Source organism: Miscanthus floridulus, chromosome 2 (genome assembly GCF_019320115.1).
Source record: "Miscanthus floridulus cultivar M001 chromosome 2, ASM1932011v1, whole genome shotgun sequence".
In the NCBI taxonomy this organism is placed as follows: domain Eukaryota; kingdom Viridiplantae; phylum Streptophyta; class Magnoliopsida; order Poales; family Poaceae; genus Miscanthus; species Miscanthus floridulus.
Genome location: NC_089581.1, coordinates 1,832,497 through 1,854,680, shown reverse-complemented (window position 1 = coordinate 1,854,680; position 22,184 = coordinate 1,832,497). Strand labels below are relative to the sequence as shown.

Below are 22,184 nucleotides of genomic sequence, written 5' to 3'. Positions count from 1 at the left end.
GGCGCGCTGTAGTGACGGGAAGCACCACCGGTCGCACTGCCGTCCTTTGGATTCCACCTCTCCACATTGCGTCGCCACTGCCATGGCGACTTCCTCCTCCTCTACCTCCTCTGCCGAGCCGAAGGTATGGGCTTCTCTCTCTAGGTTTCACATCGATGAACTATATGATGTTTGTGCCAAATTAGTAAAGTCAACCCGCTAGATCTACCCCTAGCTGAACCTAAATTCTCTACCAGAAGTGACCAACTGTAAATCTGTAATAATCCATGCACACTCATTGACCAACAGAAAATGCAGTTTCGAGCCATTATGCCGAGAAAAGAACACATGGATCCTGAGAAAAACTTCAGAACTACAGTATCTGACCATAAAACGTACAAGGAACAATGTTCCTCGGCCCCTTTTCTTCGGTCACCAATGGGAAAAGGTACAGTAAATCTTATTAGGCAGGCAGCTGATGTAACACATGATCGTCTCTTTAATTGAGCAAGACAAGTATCCTCAGTAACGTTCAGGAGATGCAAATGAACCCTGATAGACTGCTAATACAGATCATGATCTAGGCATCTAGCTAGTGCTAGTGTTTCCATCCTTTAGCATAGCCTTCTGGGGTGTAGGGCTCCAGGAATCCAATGAACTGCAAATGTGGCGAGCAAGCAGTTGAATGATCGGGCATAGTTTAGAAATTGTTTCAGCCTAAAGTTACTGCAATGTCCTGACATTCTGGAATAGATTAATATACATGGTAGACACTGATTATAGAAAACATGTTGGCATCAAGTGTTTGAGCCCTTGTTTAGTTCCACCCCAACTTCCAAAAAGTTGCTACAGTACCTGTCACATGGAATGTTTGCGGCCCGTGTATGGAGCACTAAATGTAGACGAAAAGAAAAACTAATTGCACAGTTTGGTGGGAAATTGCGAGACGAACGTTTTGAGCCTAATTAGTCCATGTTTGAACACTATTTGCCAAATAAAAACGAACGTGCTACAGTAGGCCCAAAATCCAAATTCCTACAACTAAACACAGCCTGACTTGTTATTAGCTGTTCATGAGTATGTATCAAGGCAGAAGGAAACACCCCAATAGGAAATTTGCCAGATCGTCATTATTAGTCAACTTGTGCTATTTTTCTGTAGGATTTTGTATCTTGATTGGATCACTTCTGGAATCTTTCAGCACCAGATATCAAGTGAACAAACCACTGCCAGTCAATCTACAACGACCATTACAACAATCTTTTCTCAATAAACATTTGTTGCTCCAGCTCAATGATTCAGTATATCTTCTTTCAGAAAATTAGCTCAGTAACATTATGGCAATGTGCATATGGACAGTAACAATCACGGTGAAACTTATCGATTTTTTTTCTTTGTGGTGTTACAATTTGATATGATGTTTTTCCTGCTTGTTTGAGGTACAAAAGTCCTTAAACAATTTTTTTATGTGGATGAAAAAAGTTCTGAAAAATGATGAATGCAACATTGCAACCTAAGGAATAGGCGAATAGCATTAAGAATGACTCCTGACTGACCTTAACTTTATTACAGATGAACCAAAAGGTACTGAGTCTGCAACCAGCAAACTAGGAAAATATTTATTGTACACACTTTAACCTAGGGAGATTATGGAGTGCTCGGCAGGGGGCATATCATTGAACAAATTTACTAGTGATATCGGTTTTAAATTTGTGCTGAAACTTCTCCATTGTTTTCAATTTGATACATTAGCATTTTAGTAAACTATAACTTCCACGTATCTGCTTCATTACGACAGCATAGTACACTAAGGACGAATTTATTTTACTTTAACAGCACAGGGTTTGAGGTATGCCACTTATTTACATCAGCATCCAGACTTAAAATTAATCTAAGAAATAGGAAACTCATACTTGTACCTTTGAACCATCTCGAGACCATCTGGCGCCATAACCTTCATGCACACGGATTTCAAAAACAGGACCATAGGGTGGAGTCCGATGAACATTCATCCAACAACACTCACGCAACAAAGAGTCAACAGTTTCAGATGCAACTTGGTTCTTGCTCGAATCTGAAGACAAGCAAAGCAGTAATGAAATAGATTACAACAGCAGTCTCGAACTCTGGACTCTGGAGTATCAAGGTGGACTTTATCTTTACCACTCCCATTAAAGTTGCCCCACCATCCTTTCCTACTCCTGTGAACATGTTTGGCCAATGCCCTTGCACCATCAGTTAAAGAACAGCCTTTCAGCTCCAATTGAATAAGACAGTGCCAGTTTTAGTTGCAAGGGAAATTTCAAATGGTGGAAGTTCTGTAAGATTCAAGAACAAGATGTTCAGATGAATTGGCAGAGTCATAAGAGTTGAACCTACATTTGGTTGGAGTAGTCTCATACAACATGATAACAGTGCAGATCTTGGAGGAGGTAGTCCATCTGGAACAGTTCCAGTTGTTTTGGCCATACCAAGGAGTCTACCCAATCCATCATAGCCCAATCCCTGACCAAATATAAGAAACTAAGCAGAGTAAGAACCTATTAGAACATTTAAGTACCCATATTAACAGTATTCAAGATGATCACAACAGAAGGGTGGTATCCTTTGACAGGATATGAAGATAACTAATCACAAATATAACTGGTAGGGAATGTGCCTGATGTTCTTAAACAACATGCAAAAAAAAATCCAACGAACAATTTTTTTTTAACTGATATACAAAGAAGAAAGTGAGCTGTCTTGTGCTGAATTACAGAGTGTGTTCATCATTATGTCACTGTAGCCAAACCACCAATTTATCTTAAGAAAGTGCATCCATAACAACGATAAATAAGACATGACAGTGGTATGTCGTAAATGGTATAAATTTTTTTCTGGCGATATGATATATGGAACAAATTTTGGATAAAATTCTGAAGACTGGCACTCACAGCAAGGATATCAGTCATGGTTACGTAAGGTTGAGATGTTGGCTTTGAAACTGATATCGCTAAAACTCCATAAGAGTTCTCCTTTTTCTCTGTATAGAATTTCCTATATACTTTCACACCTGCAGAGAGAGTCAAACCTACTGTTTAAGAAGCGTTTAGATCTTTGGGTATAATTCTATTAAAAGAAATGGATACTCCTATCGGAACCAAGCATTCTTTAATCCCAAGCTATCTTACACATACTTGACAGGTAAAACAGATAACTAAATGACTACACACTGTACTTGGTTTCAAATTCCTGAGGAAAAAACTCACTTTACAGAGTGGAAACAAGGAATGTGAAGTGCAAACTATTCACGATAAGAAACAAGGGTACCATTTTCCTAAAAGCCTAGTCTATAAAAGACCAAAGATGCAGTCGACATGCGGGTTGACCAAGTTTCCGAAGACAATGCAAGAACACTTCCTAATTACCTTCTACAATTGATGAAATACCAGGAAGGACATTTGAGATTATCTCTGCTTGTAGCATCTCAGAGAATGAACTGTACTTCCTAACTGCCTGAAAAAAGCATAAGCAAAGGAGACTAACAAATTTACAGGAAAAAATGAAGTGAATGTTTGCTTTGGTTAAGAAATTTATACAATAGAGTATTACTGAAACAAATATAATGTATTTTTAAAGAAGATTTCTAAAATATTAATGTTACACACAAACAGTAACACGAGATAATGATGTAAAAAAACATAATAAAGTATACTGAGACGAGTTAGTTATTGATGTTACCTCAACGTTAAGCAAGAGGCATTTATTGAATAGCAGCAAAGAACCTTGAGTAATCCTGGGAAAGAGAGGTAACAAAGCATGTTAGCTGTGCACATTAGAGTAACACAAAATTCCTAACCATGAAAAAGTGGAAGAAATCAAAATTAAGAGCCAACAAGTTTCCTAAAAGTAATACGTTTTGTTGGATATTTGTTAGGACTCTAGAAACTTTGTAAACATTTATCTAAAATGAAGAAGCTAAAATCCTGCTACATCTTGTTTTTTTCTAATGAAAATGGGAAAGTGCCTATGACTGTTTTTTCTAAAAAAATCACACATTACTGCAAGATGCATTTGTCTGCAAAGTTTTGTCTGTGCAGAATGTGAGATTCCCCCAGGACTGGAGCAACCTGGATCTACATTACCACAAAACAATAACGATATAAGGAGTTAATGACAAGAAAACTAGACTAGATTTCTTTCAGTTTTAATATATATTGATTGATATACTTCTAGTTCATCAACTTGACTAAGATTTTGATGATAACAACCATTATGATTCCATGAAAGCACAGTTGTTTATCCACCTTGAATTCCCTAACCGATTTTTAGAATGAAAATGTGCTTACCGGTTGTAGTTACCAGTTGCTAATCTCCCTTCAACCTTCTTGGCTCCAGCTACAGGTATACATGCATCAAGTTAGAAAGGTGGTCCTCAAGGAGGTCAAAGCAAAGTGTTATTAAAATACAAACTTCGTCCAAATACATAAAATTAGTTTCTTACAGCTTTTCCCACAACCATTTTAAAATAAGTTGTCATCGACAAGTTCGATAAATAAGCAGAAAATACAATACATTAAACATAGTACCACACCTCAATACCTTGTCATGTGCCTGTATTAGGACATCTATATAGGAGTATGAACTAACTGGGTTTAATTTCAGTGTATGTTGGTCCATCTTAACATACAGAAGGTCTGCCTTATAGTAGCTGTTTAAACTATTGACCATAATATCATGTTCCAAATACATGCGAATGGAGAAGGAATTAGGGAATCATTCAAATGATATTTATCATTTCAGACCATTGGTTGTGTAAAGTGAACAAAAGGAAAAGAAAAGGTCAAGCTTATTTTTTTCAAGATTAAAGAACAAAGCACCATTAGTACATACATACACAGGATACATACAAGGAAAGAGATATGTGAATATCAGTTTGATGTTTGGATGTGAAACGAAGTTTAAAAAACAAGGCCATTTACCCAGAAGAGATTCAGAGATACCTCTGAGTTGAGTGAAGTAGGGTTCCTGAACATGCAGCTCAAAGTCAACAGCATCGTAGACCTATAATGCTTAAAAATGGCAAATAGTAAGTTACAAACCCAACAAAAAGTCAACAGCATCGTAGACCTGTTCGCTGGGTCGTATTTGGCTTATAAGCCATGGCTTATCAGCCAACGAACAGTATTTTTCTCTCACACCAAACCAGCCAACGGTACTTTCAGCCATGGCTTATAAGCCAAACCAGCCCAAACGAACAGGGCGTGCATCCCAGCCAGGAATCCATATTGCCTGTTCTTAAAAAAAAACAGGAACATTACTATACTTTTCAAATTTTGGTACTATGCTTTCATTATACTGGTCAGCTAAAAATTACACTGCCCCCAAGCAAACAACAGACAGGATATGCAATTTACGTGATTTGGTGCCTATACAGAAACCATGTGCAGTGGAATTTGTGGAAATAATTACTCTGCTCATCCTGTTTGGTCAGAACTCAGAAGCAGCACCGAAACGTTGCAGCAAATGCAAGGCTTCCACAGCAAGAATCGAAGCAGCCAACAATGGTGCCTCTGATTCTTGGCATACTACTGGATAGCCAACAATGGTCCCTCTGATTCATGGTTCATAGCGACGAAACACAGCTGGAACTGAAGCAACGAAAAGACGAATTACCCGCTTCAACTCGGCGCCTTTCTCCAGCAGCTGCAGCTCCCACCCTCTCTCCTCCGGCCCATCCTCCGCAGCCGGAATCCCGACCACCGCCGGCGGTCCCGGGAGCCGCCCCTCCTCGAGGCACTGCTGAATACAGGCCTCCAGCTTCCCGAACAGCTCGCCGTCGTTGAGGAGGCGGGCGCAGTAAGAGGGTGAGAGGGGGAACGCGGCCGGGTCATCACCGGGGTAGGCGGCGGCGTGGGAGGAGAGGACGAAGCGGAGGAGGTCGCCGATGCAGGACGAGAGGGGCACGCCGCCGATGCCCGGAGACTGCGGCGCCGGGGTGGCGGCAGGGTCGGAGGAGGTCGCCATTCCGGTGATACGTGTGCGTGCACCTGCCGCCGGCAACGTCTGCGTTGACAAAAAAGAGACTGCATCTTCATCTTCAAAAGACGAAAGGAAAAAGTCTAGACCGTCACTTTTCTTACTTGTCTACTTCACCCCCAACTTATCTCTTTAACTTTCTAAAACCGTCTATTTTACCTTTTGTGCGGTTTTTTAGCGGCGGTTTTACTACAGTAACGGTGAATCTGTTATAATAACGGTGGGTTTGCTACAGTTCCGATAGTTTTGAATTTTTTTATTTATTTTCGGTGAATTTTTGAAAAATCATAGTAAATCATAGAAAAATTATAAAATAAAAAATCTAATTTTATTAGACTCTACATGAGTAGATCTACACAGTGAATATATAATACGGTATGCTTTAGTACAAATTTTTTTTGTAGCTTTAGATTAATTGAAAAATCCAATTTTGTCTGTAATTAATTAGAATTTATCTATAACTAAGTTATACATAGTCCAATGAGTACGAAATTTTTACTATAGTTCAAGCATTCAATAATTAGCGTACCATAAAAATTTCACCACAATTAGACTATATAAGCTACAGCTATGAATTATTCCAATTAATTACAGACAAAATTAGATTTTCCAATTAATATAAGGCTACAGTAAAAATTTTGTACTAAAGCATACCGTATTATATATTCACTGTGTAGATCTACTCACGTGGAGTCCAACAAAATTAGATTTTTTATTTTATAATTTTTCTATGATTTACTGTAATTTTTCAAAAATTCATCGAAAATAAAAAATCTGAACCAACCATTACTGTAGCAAACCCGATGTTACGATAGCAAAACCGCTGTAAAAAACCGCCCAGAGTAAAATAGACGGTTTTAGAAAGTTCAGGAGGTAAAACAGACGATTTTATAGTTGGAGGTGAAGTAGACCAAGTTGAAAAGTGGGGGTTAAGTAGACTTTTTCGAAAGACGAAAACTCCTGTTGTGTCGATCTGGGGCCATGTTTAGATTGCAAAAAATTTCAAACCGATAAATAGTAGCATTTTCGTCTTATTTGGTAAATATTGTCCAATCGTGAACCAACTAAGCTCAAAAGATTCATCTCGTGATTTCTAACTAAACTGTACAATTAGTTATTTGTTTTATCTATATTTAATACTCCATACAAGTGGCTAAAAATTAATATGATGAAGAGAGAGTGAAAAAACTTAGAATTTGGAGGTGATCTAAACCAGGCCTGGGCCGCAATTTCTCATCCGACGGCGCAAACAGAAGGCTAGCTCGTCCCCTCCAGAACAGAACCCTCGGCAGCCAACCGTCTCGTTCCTTCCCGGCTGCCCGACTTCTCCTCCGGCGCCGCCGCGGCGGGCAACGTCCCAAAACCACGGCCATGGAAGCCGACATCGCTTCCAGGTACGAGATTCCCCGGACCGCTCAGTTCCTCCGCGCCGGCGCCTACACCAGGGTCGCGCTCCAGGTAATCCTGCCCCAAACCATTCCTCGTCGATTCGTCTCTCTCTGGATTCGTGGACGGTTTGTTGGCGCTCCTCTGATGCTTCGGCTTGTTCTCATGGCGCCATAGTTCCCCGACGAGATGCTCAAAGACGCCGCGGCGGTGGCGAGGGCGCTGCGGCGGGAGCTTGCCTCCGGCGGCGCCGGTGGTGGGGTCAGGGTGTTCGTGATGGCCGACACGGCGTACAACTCCTGCTGCGTCGACGAGGTGGGCGCGTCCCACATCGATGCGCAGTGCGTCGTCCACTATGGCCACGCCTGTATGAGCCCGTGAGCAACCCCCCCCCCCCCCCCCCCCCCCCCCCCCCCCTGTTCCTCTCAAAAGTTTTTTTTTTGTTTTCCTAAACAAATATTAGGACAGACTTTTAAAATGGTTAGATTAGATGCGGTTTGATACCATTTTTTTTCGACTTGTTGGGAACAATGCATTCTGTGCGCTCATTAGTTTGTGCTATGCTAACAGCCTAACCACTACCTTTGCACTGGCAACTTGAAATGCAGAACATCAAATTTGCCAGCTTTCTTTGTATTTGGGAAGGCACAGTTGGATATCCCCGCATGTGCCAGCACATTGCTTGAGTGCTCAAGAAAAAGCAATAAGCGCATTCTGGTATGCCCCAAACTATTTCCTCTGCTTAAAAGTTTTATGTTTAGTCCATGTGATGAGCTTCAATCTTTGTATGGCCTATAGCATCATATCTGAATTCTTGACTTGACAACTTTGCTAAACCACACTATAAGATCAACATGTTGATAAATGATTGCGTTTGCTACCCAAGTAAGTAATTTTCTTGGCTAGATTAATAGTGAGAAAGTTTCTTTGGGCAGAAGCCGTGTTTTTACTTGGGTCATCATTCTTATAGTTTTTTTTAATCCCAAGGGAGATTAAATTAAAAGTAGCCTAAATTAGCGTGACATGAGAATTACAGTAGTCAACCTTCAAATCATTCACAAGTTTGGTCACAAAGAAAGATGTTACAATTCTAGAACCAATACAATAAAGATTCTAAAAATTACAAACACTCCATGATGGACTTGACGGAGTCTAAGATCCTAAAATAATGGTAGAATAATGCAGAATGTTCGCCCTCCAAACCACCTCTGTGGTGACGGTTGCTCCCATCAAGATTGTTACATGAACTTCCACCAATCACAAGATCAAAGCCGCCAATCCTTCTAATATGCCTGCACATCAGTAATCTCAATCAAAGTGGCTGTCTGTGTCTGACCCCACCAACTCCTCAGAATCGTCCTATTGACCTCAGATTTCTCTACTGAAATAACTCCTCCAATACCAGAGAATCAAGACAATACCAGAGAATGAAGACAGTACATTCATGCCTGTGGGAACATATCCTTGAGGAATGAGAGATGGTAAGCAACAGTATCAACTTGAAATGAATTTCCTAGAGATCGATACCTCTCTGTCCTGTTGATACCTCTGGTGTGATCCTTTGGAAAGCCGAGTAGAAACTCCATCTCATCAGGCTATAGAGCTGTGTTCATGCATATACCAAGTCTGTGTAGAGCCACCTCTGCTCCTCCAATACCAGAGAATAAAGACAGTACATTCATGCCTTGTGGGAACATATCCTTGAGGACTGAGAGATGGTAAGCAACAATATCAACTTGAAACGAATTTCCTAGAGATCGATACCTCTCTGTCCTGCTGATACCTCTGGTGTGATCCTTCGGAAAGCCGAGTAGAAATTCCATCTCATTAGGCTCTAGAGGAGCAACCTTGTTTAAGCCAACCCAAGCGAGATTCCATTTTCTAGACGACTCCTACACAAACTTCTGAACTCTTGGAGGAGGTGGATCTGAACTGTTTGTAAGGGACCTCTCTAACAATTTTGCACTAGACACAAGTATGGAGGCAATTGAACTGTTGTCTTGGGTCCCCATGACGGCCACCACCTCTTGGTAAGAGGTAATGCTTCGGATATTGTCTTTGGAGGTATTGGGTGGGGGGTGTGGGAGGGGGGGGGGGGGGGGGGGGGGGGGGGGGGGAGGTGACCTGTTCTCAAGTGACAGATTAAGTATGTAACCCCTTTTCCTGGCAGCAGCACAGAAGTACTTCGAGTCCACAAACTCTGGCTGAATATCATACAAGAATCTCGATATGGTAGTCCAGACGCCTTTTGGAGTAAGAACAACATTCTCGTAGTAGAAGTATGGTGGATCAATAGCTTGCGCAGCTGGTCTTGACCACTGGTTTGGCAAGTTAAATCCAACAATTGGATGTGGGAGAGGCATGGGTTCATCGCAGCTACCATCTAATGGGCCTCTACTTCCCTGTGCTTGACCTACATCTCTCTCTCTCTCTCTCTCTCTCTCTCTCTCTCTCTCTCTGTTTCCATCCATGAACCTTCCTTTGTTTCTCCCTCCATAGGAATTATCCTGAGTATTGCAAACACAGTTCCATTATCATACCATTCAATTAGAACTAAATCTTATTGCAGACTTATATGGACAGTTCACCTAAGACGAACCTCATAGTCAGACAAATTGCCACAGTAACCATCTCCTGCGGTCTGTGAAGCATAAATTGAATCCACCAGAACAGAAATAGATGCATCCTGCCCGCATCTAGTAATAGCCAGTGCAGGCACAAAAATAGGTCAGCGGAAAAATCTTTTTGTATTTCCTGTGGTCTTCCACTCTTCCTCTTATGGTACAAGTAACGCTACAATAGGATTAGGTAGTGCAATATACGCGTAACATTATGCTGGTTCAAACAGCAATTCTATGTCATGTCTAGGATTTTCATTGATCTGCTTACTTCAGGTTTCTGTTGCCTTGCATTCACTAGTACAATTGGCATGTTTTACCGATAAACAAATATTAACTATGTTATGCTATCAACGATAGTTTACATTCTACGTATTCTATTTTTACTAATCTTGGTTATTATGGCTTACCAAGCAGGTTTTGTATGGACTAGAGTACGCATATGCATTGGATGATCTTAGACGAGCTTTCATGGAGTCATGTAAATCAAATTCTGGCAATCCTGAAGTCCAGTATGCAGAAGTTCTGTGTTCAGTTATGAGTCCATCAAGTACTACAGAAGAAAACACAATTCCTCAGTCGAGTGGCACCTCTTGTAACGGAGATATCACAAGAAACAGCGATGTAGCAACATTCCTGGACAATCGTTATGGCATGAAATGTTCCAGTTCCACACAAAAGTACAGCCTTGGTGGCATTACATGGAATATTTCAGTTGATGAGAAAATGGAGGACTATTTGATATTTTGGATTGGACAAGATAACTCAGCATTTGCCAACATAGTCCTTACCTTCAATGAATGTGAAATAGGTGTGTTTTCTTCATCCTCATTTTGTGTATGGCAGGAGGATTGTTTTAATTTGTGCAAGCCTTGTTTTCCTAAGCTTGTAGTTACTTTTCTCTTGAATAATCAGCAGTGTGATGTACTTGGAGTACAGCTTGTTTGAAATCTAAAATTTGATTCTTGATCGGCAGTGATCTTGTAACTTCTGCTTAGCGATGCGTGATGCAGATCTTATAGTCTTCTTCTTTACATTATTTGCAACTGCACATGCTTACATTTTCCATTCTGTAATTGATCATCTTTTGCAGTAAGTTTAAATAATCTTCCATTTGGTTAAGGTAATTGCTCTAATGCAGGGATCTTCTGAATGTAATGCATTTGAATGTTAATGTTTCTTTTGTAGTTAGATATGACGCAATAGAAAATCAACTCACAGCTGACATCTCTCATCTGATGAAAATTCTTAGGCGAAGGTACTTTGTTTTTGCAGCATTCATGTACTTTTTTCTTACATTATTTGGTACTGCTTACAAAATATAATTTTTAATTGTAGATATTACCTTGTGGAGAAGGCGAAGGATGCAAACATTATTGGCATTTTGGTGGGAACTCTGGGTGTTGGTATGCACATTGTTAACTTGAACATAGAAAGTAGTTATGCCAATGTTGAGGCACTGTTAGATTGTGACCTCAGCTATGAGGTTTACCTTTATATTTCAGCCATGCATGCCTCTTAGAAAGGCACTATACTATGCAAGATCTGATCCATGCGATTGGTTCATCACAAGGCTGGTTTAGTTTGGCTATAAGCAGATCAAGCGGGAGATGAACTCCCTAACTAGTTTCATGGTTTGCCTAGACCAGACATTCCACGTTTCTTTACTGGTCTATTGATTTTGTGCATTTCCCATAATCACAAATACGACCACTTTACTTGAATATTATCATTTTAGTTCTCGTGTTATCTGGCCTGGAATTTTGCTAGAAACACTTAAAATTTTGTGATGTGGTCAATTGCACTCCTTGATGATGCAGCTGGTTATCTTCATATAATCGAACAAATGAAAGAACTGATCAAGGCCGCTGGAAAGAAATCTTATACATTGGTCATGGGCAGGCCTAATTCTGCAAAACTTGCGAATTTTCCAGAGGTGTGCTACTTTAATTTAACTCTGAACTGTTTTTCTCTGTTCACCTATCTATACCATCTGACATTGCTTTTCCTTGGAGCAGTGCGAAGTTTTTATTTATGTTTCTTGTGCCCAAACCGCTCTGCTGGATAGCAAGGATTTTTTAGCTCCAGTTATTACACCTTTTGAAGCTGTACTAGCTTTTGGCAGGTATGCTACATTATTGTCCTCTAATAGAACCCAAGATACTTGTATTGTTTGTGCCTGATTACAAATCTATATGAAGGGTGGCATCAATTTACATAATTTTGCTATGGTTCTGATGCCAGAAGCAACATGTTTTCAGGGGAAGAGAGTGGACTGGAGAATATCTTTTGGATTTCAAGGATTTGATCACTTTAGAGAAACAAGAAGTTGCGAGCACAACAGAAGAAGCACGTTTTTCTTTTATCAAAGGTGTCTATGTGGAAGATAATTGCCCCCAAGGTACATCATATGCAGTTGGGTCTATCCATCTGTCACTGTTTGAATAAGTTCTGTCCTTTAATAGTGCTGTGGTTGGGTCACTCATTTGCTTTTATTTTGTTTCATCTAATTATCACACATGTTTTCTAATCGTTTGCCCCCACAGAAAATGAGGAGCAATCAGAAACGTCTCTCGCACTGGCTGAGGTAACAGAAAAGGCACTAAGCATCCAAAACCAGCACAATGACGCTGTCCTTTACCAAGGAAGAGCAATGTCCTCAATTGACTACCTCAAGGCACGTTCATACCGTGGTCTAACTGGAGAATATGAAGGTCCAGTGCCAAATTCAATCTTGATAGGCAGAACGGGCAGGGCGGCTGGTTACAGTGATGAGAAAACCGAGACCACACAATGAAGGTAGCATCGTGCCAGTTAATCAGTTACTGCAAGTTCCTATTTTTTGGCTTTGAAAAACCAGGGTGCACAATGATTCAATCTTGCACCCTGGATGGTTTACCAATCTGTGCCTTTTGTTTTGGTGGGGAAACAGGTTTACAGACAATTGTCAACATTTTTATCGACGAGAACACCTGTTTCTAGTCCCAGGGAACAATATTTTGGATGCTGTTCGTTCAGGTGGCTGTTTTGCTACTAGAAACTAGTGTGTGCATAGTCGGTTTGGATGCGTGTCACAAGTTTTGCGAATTTGTGTGAGGTTGTTTCTAACAACTGTGGTATGTTTTCAGATCAGAAGATGAGATATTCGTTGTTCACAACTGTACTGTGGTCGTCCATTATGTTTGTATCAGACAAAGTTTACCCTGTATATTCTTATTTATTTATTGACTACTAGGAGTAGTTCTTAAAGCACCATTTGGTAAAAACTTTTTATCTAGTTTGCCTTTATTGATTACAGCTGTTTCGGGCATCTTGTAAAGGTCTCACGGTGAGGCGGATATACCGAGTCCCCAAATAACGAAATTTCACCTCAACCTGAAGCATCAAACTTGACCATAGATATCCCTCATGCATACCACTCATCATAAAATTAGGAGCACCATGATACGAGTTAACTTTGTTTTGAAACAAAACCAGGTGTCTAAGCAAAAGGTTACTACATAAAAAAACTGCCTTCACCCTTTGTTTTTTAAAATAAAATCAGGTGTCTAACTAAAAGGGAACTACATAAAACTGCCTTCGTCATATTTTTTTTCTTTGACATAATCGTCATTAGCATAGCGTCCGACCGAGTTTGCTCAGAGCAGCACACGACATGTCTGCACAGTTCCTCTAGTTAGTTCCCCTAGTATCCATTCCCACATCATTTAAACACTTCAAACCAGTTTCACAGAGGCTCCTGCCCCTGTTCTCTATCTTCTGTTAAGTTGGAGAATATCATTCTCCTAAGTGTACTCTTCTCAAGTTTAATACATTTTGTTCCTTATAAAAAAAAAGTGTTACACGCTTTACATTTTCCCCAACACTACAACTCTCAAACCTCAAGGCTCAACATTTGGAATCAACAAACATACTCCGTTGTTTAGTATGTTGAGCTTTAGAATTTTCCCAGCCTATGTTACTCCATCTTCACCCCTGCCTGTCCCAGTAGTGATTTTCTGGCCTACATTCCAGGTTAGAATTCATATTCTCCATTGCAGCAAGCCCATCGATGCCAAAACTGTGAGACATCCGGTGGCAGATCGAACACAGTTTAGAAGTCAATAACTCAGGCAATGTCATGTGCGCCAATTTTCAGTTCCTTCAGCACTGATTTCGGAAGATCCATCCAGGTGAATAAAGGACCCCCAACCTAAGTATAAGCCATGAACTAACCATGCCCAGGCACCACAATGCTACAACTGTAGTGAACCAAGGCTCAGGAACAAGATTAGCAAAAGCTGCACTTCCATGCGTAATGCTCAACTCACAGCTGCTGTGCCCTGCGCCAACAGAGGAACATACAAGAAAGCATCAGAACTACAGTGAGATTGTAGAAATAACTGCTCTTTAGGTCACTGAAAAGACAGACATCCATGCGAAAGATTATATGATCATACCTGTGTTGCATTGGACTTGCTGGAGCATTAGTTACATGCATTGACTCTAAAGACCTCGTTCTTTTCCTGTTCTTTTCCTACGAGGCTGCAACTAATGGAAACAAGATTTCACTTGTTTTTACTCCACTGTACATGCACAAGAGTAATGTGGATACAGAGGCTGCTTATGATTGATACCACCAGCATCTTCACATCACCTCATGAGTCATGCACTGAATTAATGAGCTGATCCTCATCTATGGATAACTTTCTTAAAGCTTTAGACAGCAGTGTATATCTTGTGACAACTTGCCTATACAAATCATGCAGCTGCTTGACTTCCCCTGGAGTCAAGCTTTCAGTTTCTGAATCCATGAAAGGGAATCTGGGACCTGTTACATGTATCACTTTGAATATTATGATTATTCAATCAACAATATTAAGCACTGGATTGAAACCCTGAAAATTGCTTGGAACGCATAACAACCATTTAAAGGAAAAAAAAATCTACAAGAGCTAACCATTTTGTTTTATTTGATAGGTAAAATGGTTCTTGGATAAGATCACAAACCATATTATGTTTTTCTTTGAACAAAAAAAACACATTTTGTTTGACGCCAAAAATGAACTGTTTTGTGAGAGAAAACTGGAATGCAAACCCAAGGTCAAACAAACTTTGAATAAATTGACTAATATAGTAAGCAAACCTGCCATATCAATTTCCTCCTGATTTGCCCTTGCAGATGTGGGGGGGCCCTGTGAGCTACTTGGGCTAGCAACAGATACTTGAGTAGCTAGTCTTGCCAATTCCATATGTTTCTGAAACTCGCTTTCCTCCATTGATAGTGAGCGAGCATTGACATCTATTATAAACATCTTTGCTGAAATGAGGTTTGTCAGATAATATTCGACTTCCGAAATTAGCTTTGTTTCTCTTCTAAAGAGCTGAACAAACTTCAGATTGGAGTGCAGCTGAGGAGGATTGGCCTACATCAAATTTTCAGAAAGCTTCTCTGTTGTAGTCAATCAGTAAGAAGAAATAGCAAGAATAAACAGTTGCCAAGAGTTGCTTGCCTTGATAGTAATATAGATAAGAATAGGAAGGAATTCGTCAGCCCCAGATAATGTTCGATCATTTGACATTGATATGTTCAGAAGCAAGTTATTGATGACTTGACAACAGCTCATGATGCACAGAAGCTTCTCGCGTGGTGCTTTGAAGGAATTAATCTTCTGCAACTCTTTCACTGCAAGCTAGAGTGGCATGTGCAGAAAAAAGAATGGTCATAGTTAGCATGAGCCTTGTCTGTATCACTGGAATGATTTCTTTCATGGGAATTTTGGATAATTAATTTTTTTGGATATTACATGATTAAAACCAGGAACTTCTTGAATATACAGTACAATGAGAACACAATTGATAACATAAAAAATAGAGCTGAACACTTGACAATTGACACCCTTTTCAATATATTGAAGCTAGCAAATGTATCCAAGTAATACTATTTTGGGGCTTCATTTCCATCAAACATATAATGATATAAAACTATTAAAATGCGGCATACATTGATTACTCCCATCCTTGCAACTTATGACAACCATCACGGACTTAAATCGCATTGTGAATGTTTGAAGCTCAGAATGAATTACCAGCCATGATGCCTCGTTATGTAGGACCTTGGGTATGTCCAAGTGATGAGGCTTAACAAACTGCTGCAAGAGACCAATCTTCTCCGAGATCTCCATGTCGGTAACGGCATCCTCAGTGGATGTCCCAAACGTGCGGTCGAACAATTTGGTCATGATGTACTTCTCCAGGCCCTAGTAGGACACAAAAAACCTCGTCAGGGCGTCTGGAACCCAAAACGTGTCAATGAAGGCGAAAAACAAGGATCAGTGGGGCAGGGCTTCACCTCGAGTGCATGGTCGATCTCCTGGCTGGTTGCGTTGGCCCAGAGCGGATGGTCCCTGATGGCGCTCTCCATCTCCGCGAGGAAGGCCTGGACCTTGCTGCCGTCCTCCTCGGCGTTGGGCTCGTGGAAGGAGAAGGACACGAGGAAGCTGCCAGCGCCAAGCTAACCGCAGGTCAGAGAAATCCATAGGAAGCAGGTGCGTTCTACTCACTCTATCTACATCTAGCAATCAATCTAGATTGACCCATTGATTCAAGCTACGATTTTTCGGAGCACGGAGCGGGCGGGTTACAGGTGACTGACCTCTTGATGGAGCGGAAGAGGTCGGCGGCGGCGGGGCGGCGCATGCGGTCGAGGAAGTCGTAGTAGTCGGGGCGCGACGCCGTCGACGTGGGGCTCTCCATCGCTAGGCCACGCCCGCGCCCGCGCTTGCGTCGTGGTGTCCGCGTGCGCGTCGGCCGATCTGGCAGACAAGGCTACAAGGACGAGCCCGGTGCTGTGTGCTGTGCGCGTGCAACCCGGGTTGGATTCCACTTCCAGCCTGTTCTAGTACACAGTGTTGACCCAAACTGGAGGATCCACGCGACGATTTCTTCGCCTCGATCCCGCAAAAAAAGTGCTGGATACGAGCGATGCAGAAGCAAGTAGGACTCTCAACTGTCTTCCGAAAAGGAAAGGGTCGACAGGGTTTGGGAAAACGACAGGGAAGAGAAGAAAGAAAGAATGGGCAATTTCTTATGGTCCTGGTTTAAAGTTATCTTTCTTTCTGAGCCTTGAAAAAAAATTTCTTATATATTTGCTCTCACTCGAAGTTTCGTTTTTCAATCTGGCCTTACCGTTATCTCCCGCCTCTAACACCGTTAAGTGGCACATGAAATGACTAAACTGTCCCTGAGACATTATGAGAAACCAAAGGTCACCCAGGCAGCATAACAACATCATTTTGAGCACTTTGAATCCAATTTTCATAACATAAAAATTTGTGTTATAAAAATTGAATTCAAAGTGCTCAAAATTATGTTGTTATGTTGCCTGGGTGATATTTGGTTTTTCATAATGTCTCAGGAGCAGTTTGGTCTTTTCATATGCCAATTAACGGTGTTAGAGACGGGAGATGACGGTAAGATCAGATTGGAAAGCGAAACTTCGAGTAAGGCCAAATAGGTAAGAAATTTTGTTTCAAGGCCAAGGAAGAAAGACAACTTTAAACAAGGCCAAATAAGAAATTTTCTTTGGGATCTTTCTCTGGAAAAAAAAAGTCAAAAGGGGGCCCAATTTGACAAATTATGGGTTTCTCCAGTACACAATCATGATCATGAACACACACGCATACATCACACATGAACAGACCAGACATCCATGATCCATCCCAGCAGAAACAACTCCAAGCACCCAATGCCCAGCTGTTCAAAGGATCGCGTTTGAGTCTTGCGCAACAACTTCCTGCTTCATCCACCCCCTTGCCCTGTTCGTTTGAACTACTTTTCAGCCATGGAACGGTGTTTTCCTCTCGCAACATTTCAGCATAAGCATCAGCATAAGCGAACGGGCCAAAAGTTCCAGGGACACATTTTCCACGCATGACGCATCACATCGTCATCGATGTATGGCCGTAAATTCCACATGAGGCAGTATCCCTCGAGCTCTGATGAAGGTGTTTTCAAGGACAATGCACTGACAATCTTTTCCTGTAGAAGAGAACGGCAGCCTTCGTTAATCAAGAGGGCGAAAGAAATAGAGCTGGGATGCCACAAAATGTAAAGCGCGACAGCAAATGCACATTCTGGCTGGCACATGGATGTGGTTTAATTTACCTGCATCATGTAGTCAAGCTTCAGCATGTTGCGAACCATGACCATCACCGTAACAAATGATACATCCGTGTCCAACTGATCTGCACTTTTATCCTCCTCTTGTGTAGAAACACCCTGTCACCCATTTTCCATTTCACTTCATCATTGCAGACAGCAAGTTAAGGAATATGGAAACAAAAAACTCTACCTCCATGGAGCAGCAATCGGTACTTAGCATGTTGTCAAGGCACTGACTGTCTGAAACTCCCAGAGCACTTAAACTGGCTGTTAGTGTCATGCCATAGACATTCTCGACTAGACATTCAAGCTCTTCAAGCAAAGTCTTAACTAGGAGAAAATAAAAGGAACACAAGGTCAATTAGAGCCAAAGAGTATCACAACCATGTAAAAAGGTGATATTATAAACCCATAGCTCCAGCTTTAAAATATGAACCAAGGACAACAATCGCAATGATGCATATATCTTGGCTAGACGTTTTCCCTCTGTCTACTAATGGAAAGATAGGCAGCCCTTCTTCCTATTCTTAAGGAGGGGAGGGGGTAGGAGGGACTTGTGGCCAAACGTAGAGCCAAACAGCCATGTAAAGACCAAAACATGGCAGTAACCGGTTAACAAATGAGTTGGTCTCTGAAAACAGTATCTTGACCAAATTGATATGGTCGCTCTACGTATGCTATCATTATTGCATAACATAAAATGCAGGATTATGATTGTCACTTTATACATTAGTTAACGTTTCTCTGTCCAACATAAGAATAAATCCCTTTGGATCACAATCAAACGTTTGCTGCACCAATCTGACTGCATTTGACCACTCAAGCAGTCTATAAATTTTGCACAAGAATTGCAGCAAGGTCTTAGCACTAAAAAGTGCTTGTGAATATTGAACAGGATAAAGATAAACAAACTCATATAAGATACAAAGATCAAGTACCTTTCTTTATATGATCTTTAAGTCTATGTTCGCATGAGCTTACTGGCACAAGGAAAAGAAAATTTTAATATCAAACTGATTAAAGGGTATGCAATTATCATTAAAATTGAACAATTATGTTGTCTAGAGCTCATACTTCAACAAGAAATCCAAGAATAACAGCAGAATACATAGAATTAGGTCAAAAATCACAATATGAGAGAAAATTCTACAGTCAGGACCTTCCATAGTCCGTACTACTTCCGTTCAGGAAAAAAAAAATCATGTACAGAACAAATTCATATAAGCGGGTCATATCAAACATTAGCATGTAAGAATAAAAAGGGTTGTTCACAAACGCTGATTTATGTTTGAGATGTTTTGGCAGTGAAGCCTGCAGCCAGCTTCAATATAGGACCTCATTCTGACAGTGCAGTTGGATTTAAGTATCTGATTCATGACATCTGATTCCTTAGGAATCTGCGGCCTACGAAAATACTCTGCAATAAGATTGTTCAGCGCCTCAGTCAACACAATTACAGAAAATTAACCGGTGAACAGTACATAATACCATCACGATGTTAAAGATTAAATGGCGTCCCAGTGGATAATATAAACTGAACCTCCATGGCATATCAGTTCTCCCAACAAAAGAGGAAGGAGAGCATATCAGAGTAACTAACCAAGCTCCTCACGAAATCTCCCAAGCAATCGCTCCCCACATTCAGCGAGCTCCTCGAACTGAGCGACCCTGTGTCGCCACAGATGGAGGAATCAGCTTAGCTCAGGTTAATGCAAATTTCAGTCAAAAAAGGAAACGGATTCCGTTCGCATAAGAGAGGATGAATTACTTGGTCATGAATTCCATGAAGACACCGTGGCAACTGCTCTCATCCTCACCCGCCACCTCAGGCGACTGCGGCTGCGCGGCGAGCATAGCTGGAACCTCTCCCCTGCCTTCAATAGTGGTGGGTCCAGTATTTTGAGGTTGGGTATTAAAAGATATGAAGGGGGTTAAAAAAAGTAACAACCTAAAGTTTAATATTTGGCATATATACTACCACACAATTATAATTGCATAATATATAGCAGATATAACACATAATATATAGCAGATGCAACTGTGAGCACAAATGGACTCACAGTGAAATTGGTGGTTGCGAGTAGCAATTCTAATCAATGTTATTGATACAATCTTGATCTCTAATTTAATCAACAGGATTGAGTATGTATTATTCTGATGATTTCTTAAGTGCGTAGCAGATTGCATGGATTAATAATCGTTAGTCGTTGCTGATGGCCTTGTTCCCTTGTTCAATGAATCAAAGCTTGGCCTTTCTGATTATTTTCACCACTGGATGACAGACTGGCTATTGTGTCATTATGTCTCTTGCTTCAAACCATTTAAAGTAAGCGTGGAGGCATGCACCTCCAGTCCCACACTCATAGTTGTTAAGGCGTCGCTATACCGACGCCATATCGTCGTCATATCGCCGTGGCGTTTTTCTAGCTCTCGCCACGGCGACGCCACGGCTCCGGCGTGTATGGCGTCCGCCATAGCGCCGTGGCGTCCCCGTGGCGCCGATTTGGCGTCCTGTGGCGCCTTTGTGCGATGTGGCGGGCGCAATAGACGGTGAGGGTGAGGGTGAGGCCGTGAGGGTACCTGTATAGGCCGAGTGGCCGATTGGAGCCCTCCGAGACCGAGCCCGAGACGCAACCGCAAGCAGCCCTCCGAGCCGCCGCCGCCGTCGGCCGCCTGGATCTCCCGAGGCGCCGGCCCTCAAGCTTCAGCGCCCGCCTGGATCTCCGCCTCAGGCTCGGGCCAAAGGGCACCACCGTGGTGCCGCTCGACGGTGCCGCGCGCGGCTCCGGCCGCACGCGTGCGCCGGCGAGGGGTGCCACGGCGGAGCCGCCATCCCCGCATCGTGTCTGCTGTGAGCTCTCGGCTGCGCTCTGTCGCTCGCTGGACTGAGAGAGAAAGGGCGAAGAGAAGTGAGCTAGGGTTTTGGGAGCCGGCGCCGCGTCGCCGTTTTTGATCCTCCAAAGCGCTTGCTCGGCCGTCCGATCTGCATCAACAGCGCAGAATCCACGGGCCGGAGACCGGCCCAGGCGGGCACGAGCGGGCGAGCCGCTTTCCCGGCCCAGGCCCAGGTTGCGGCCTGGGAGGGAGCCGCGCGCGCGCGCGCAAGGCAGGCCGGGCCGATTTCTTGGTCGGGCTGAAGGAACAGTGTTGATTTGAGTCCAGTTTTCCTTTTCTACATTTGTGTTCTATGTCTTTTGTGCTACATTTACATTGCTATTTTGATTTGCTAATATTGTAGACTATACCTTTTAAGCTACATTTGCATTACCATTTGTCAATATAATTTCCTAATATCCTAGACTATAATGTATGTATTTGCCACGCCGATGTGTGTATGGCGTCGCCACGCCGCGCGCCATAGACGCTGTAAAGGTGCGAAGGTGGTGGGTCGCCGCGCCTCGCCACGCCGCCGTAATCTCTGAACTATTCAGACCACTCGATAAGCTCTCCACTGTCTCACGATAACAACAACAGTTGCCATCGCCATCTTGGTGATCAAGATTCAGTTTTCAGTGAAAAGATGTTGGAAGTTCTGTCTGTCTCTACCCGTATATTCCTGAGTCTAGTCTTTCTCATACTTTGCCCTTATTCTCAATATTGAAGGGGTTTCAAAAAAATCAAATACTGATCTAATATCAGTAAATGGGAAGCCAATTGAACATTGAATTGATTCACAGTTGGTGCTGCAATCGATCAGAGACTCAGAGTATTCAAACCTGCTCGGCTGCTCCTCTTCCGTTGTTCGCTGTTCGGTGCACGGTGCTCCAGCCTCCTCGGTGGGACGGTGGCTCGGTGCCGCACTGACGCGCCGACCTCGAGCCGCGGAGCCGCCGCCGCCGGCCTCAGTGGGTGCGAGCGTGACGACGCCCCTGGCTGCGGCGGCGCTGCCCCTGCCTCAGACCGCCCAGCCGCTGGCCACTGCCCGCCAGCAGGTGCGCGACGCGGCAGCCGACCAAGCCAAGCCGAGCGGAGAGCTGCCTGTCCGCCGACGCCTGGAACGGACCTAGGCCCTGCAGCAAGCTTCAACGGAGCTCGCCTCGA

At 42.4% G+C, this 22,184-nt stretch overlaps 4 protein-coding genes and 1 pseudogene across 14 annotated transcripts; 1 reads left to right on the top strand and 4 right to left on the bottom strand.

Annotated features, from left to right (window-relative positions):
• Positions 1-420: 420 nt before the first annotated feature.
• LOC136537607 (uncharacterized) lies at positions 421-6,065 on the bottom strand. 7 transcript variants are annotated; one of them, XM_066529547.1, is made up of 10 exons: positions 5,635-6,065; positions 4,941-5,022; positions 4,308-4,356; positions 3,700-3,754; positions 3,387-3,474; positions 2,913-3,031; positions 2,359-2,484; positions 2,143-2,236; positions 1,899-2,053; positions 421-637 (listed from the first exon to the last, which is right to left on the bottom strand). In XM_066529547.1, exons 1-10 carry the CDS (start codon positions 5,983-5,985, stop codon positions 578-580), a joined length of 1,179 nt encoding a protein of 392 aa, XP_066385644.1. In that variant the 5' UTR covers positions 5,986-6,065; the 3' UTR covers positions 421-577. The 7 variants fall into 7 exon arrangements, 6 of the variants coding, with proteins under 6 accessions (XP_066385644.1, XP_066385645.1, XP_066385646.1 ...); XM_066529548.1 differs by having other exon boundaries at positions 4,962-5,022; XM_066529549.1 differs by lacking the exon at positions 421-637 and having other exon boundaries at positions 1,943-2,053; positions 2,143-2,204.
• Positions 6,066-7,230: 1,165 nt separating this feature from the next.
• Positions 7,231-13,256, top strand: LOC136537606 (uncharacterized). Of its 2 annotated transcripts, XM_066529546.1 has the most exons (11): positions 7,231-7,455; positions 7,561-7,760; positions 7,992-8,100; positions 10,419-10,812; positions 11,190-11,259; positions 11,340-11,407; positions 11,822-11,937; positions 12,020-12,126; positions 12,263-12,402; positions 12,548-12,800; positions 12,934-13,256. In XM_066529546.1, exons 1-10 carry the CDS (start codon positions 7,369-7,371, stop codon positions 12,796-12,798), a joined length of 1,542 nt encoding a protein of 513 aa, XP_066385643.1. In that variant the 5' UTR covers positions 7,231-7,368; the 3' UTR covers positions 12,799-12,800; positions 12,934-13,256. The 2 variants fall into 2 exon arrangements, with proteins under 2 accessions (XP_066385643.1, XP_066385642.1); XM_066529545.1 differs by having other exon boundaries at positions 12,548-13,256.
• LOC136537544 (DNA (cytosine-5)-methyltransferase DRM2-like) lies at positions 8,496-10,105 on the bottom strand (annotated as a pseudogene).
• Positions 13,257-13,517: 261 nt separating the features above from the next.
• On the bottom strand, positions 13,518-17,250 carry LOC136537605 (vacuolar protein sorting-associated protein 9A-like). 3 transcript variants are annotated; one of them, XM_066529542.1, is made up of 7 exons: positions 16,636-17,246; positions 16,333-16,480; positions 16,070-16,240; positions 15,494-15,673; positions 15,127-15,406; positions 14,441-14,811; positions 13,518-14,323 (listed from the first exon to the last, which is right to left on the bottom strand). In XM_066529542.1, exons 1-6 carry the CDS (start codon positions 16,734-16,736, stop codon positions 14,639-14,641), a joined length of 1,053 nt encoding a protein of 350 aa, XP_066385639.1. In that variant the 5' UTR covers positions 16,737-17,246; the 3' UTR covers positions 13,518-14,323; positions 14,441-14,638. The 3 variants fall into 3 exon arrangements, with proteins under 3 accessions (XP_066385639.1, XP_066385640.1, XP_066385638.1); XM_066529543.1 differs by lacking the exon at positions 13,518-14,323 and having other exon boundaries at positions 14,624-14,811; positions 15,131-15,406; positions 16,636-17,247; XM_066529541.1 differs by lacking the exon at positions 13,518-14,323 and having other exon boundaries at positions 14,669-15,406; positions 16,636-17,250.
• Positions 17,251-17,450: 200 nt separating this feature from the next.
• On the bottom strand, positions 17,451-22,171 carry LOC136514686 (uncharacterized). 2 transcript variants are annotated; one of them, XM_066508456.1, is made up of 8 exons: positions 21,860-22,171; positions 19,912-20,017; positions 19,744-19,811; positions 19,420-19,560; positions 19,082-19,123; positions 18,334-18,473; positions 18,147-18,260; positions 17,451-18,020 (listed from the first exon to the last, which is right to left on the bottom strand). In XM_066508456.1, exons 2-8 carry the CDS (start codon positions 19,995-19,997, stop codon positions 17,865-17,867), a joined length of 747 nt encoding a protein of 248 aa, XP_066364553.1. In that variant the 5' UTR covers positions 19,998-20,017; positions 21,860-22,171; the 3' UTR covers positions 17,451-17,864. The 2 variants fall into 2 exon arrangements, with proteins under 2 accessions (XP_066364553.1, XP_066364554.1); XM_066508457.1 differs by lacking the exon at positions 19,082-19,123 and having other exon boundaries at positions 17,452-18,020.
• Positions 22,172-22,184: the final 13 nt, after the last annotated feature.

What these genes read in the sequence shown, in the direction of transcription:
- LOC136537607 (XM_066529547.1), bottom strand. Translation starts at nt 5,985, where the DNA reads ATGGCGACCTCCTCCGACCCTGCCGCCACCCCGGCGCCGCAGTCTCCG. An exon ending in TATCTCTGAATCTCTTCTGG is followed by an intron (nt 4,357 to 4,940) that starts GTAAATGGCCTT and finishes GTATACCTGTAG; the next exon opens with CTGGAGCCAAGAAGGTTGAA. An exon ending in CCATGACTGATATCCTTGCT is followed by an intron (nt 2,485 to 2,912) that starts GTGAGTGCCAGT and finishes ATATTTGGTCAG; the next exon opens with GGATTGGGCTATGATGGATT.
- LOC136537605 (XM_066529541.1), bottom strand. Translation starts at nt 16,736, where the DNA reads ATGGAGAGCCCCACGTCGACGGCGTCGCGCCCCGACTACTACGACTTC. An exon ending in AGATCGACCATGCACTCGAG is followed by an intron (nt 16,241 to 16,332) that starts GTGAAGCCCTGC and finishes GTGTCCTACTAG; the next exon opens with GGCCTGGAGAAGTACATCAT. An exon ending in TTATCTATATTACTATCAAG is followed by an intron (nt 15,407 to 15,493) that starts GCAAGCAACTCT and finishes AATTTGATGTAG; the next exon opens with GCCAATCCTCCTCAGCTGCA.
- LOC136514686 (XM_066508456.1), bottom strand. Translation starts at nt 19,997, where the DNA reads ATGCTCGCCGCGCAGCCGCAGTCGCCTGAGGTGGCGGGTGAGGATGAG. An exon ending in TTCATGGAATTCATGACCAA is followed by an intron (nt 19,812 to 19,911) that starts GTAATTCATCCT and finishes GTGGCGACACAG; the next exon opens with GGTCGCTCAGTTCGAGGAGC. An exon ending in AGCTTGACTACATGATGCAG is followed by an intron (nt 18,021 to 18,146) that starts GTAAATTAAACC and finishes TCTCTTCTACAG; the next exon opens with GAAAAGATTGTCAGTGCATT.
- LOC136537606 (XM_066529546.1), top strand. Translation starts at nt 7,369, where the DNA reads ATGGAAGCCGACATCGCTTCCAGGTACGAGATTCCCCGGACCGCTCAG. An exon ending in AAAGCAATAAGCGCATTCTG is followed by an intron (nt 8,101 to 10,418) that starts GTATGCCCCAAA and finishes CTTACCAAGCAG; the next exon opens with GTTTTGTATGGACTAGAGTA. An exon ending in CTTCAATGAATGTGAAATAG is followed by an intron (nt 10,813 to 11,189) that starts GTGTGTTTTCTT and finishes TTTCTTTTGTAG; the next exon opens with TTAGATATGACGCAATAGAA.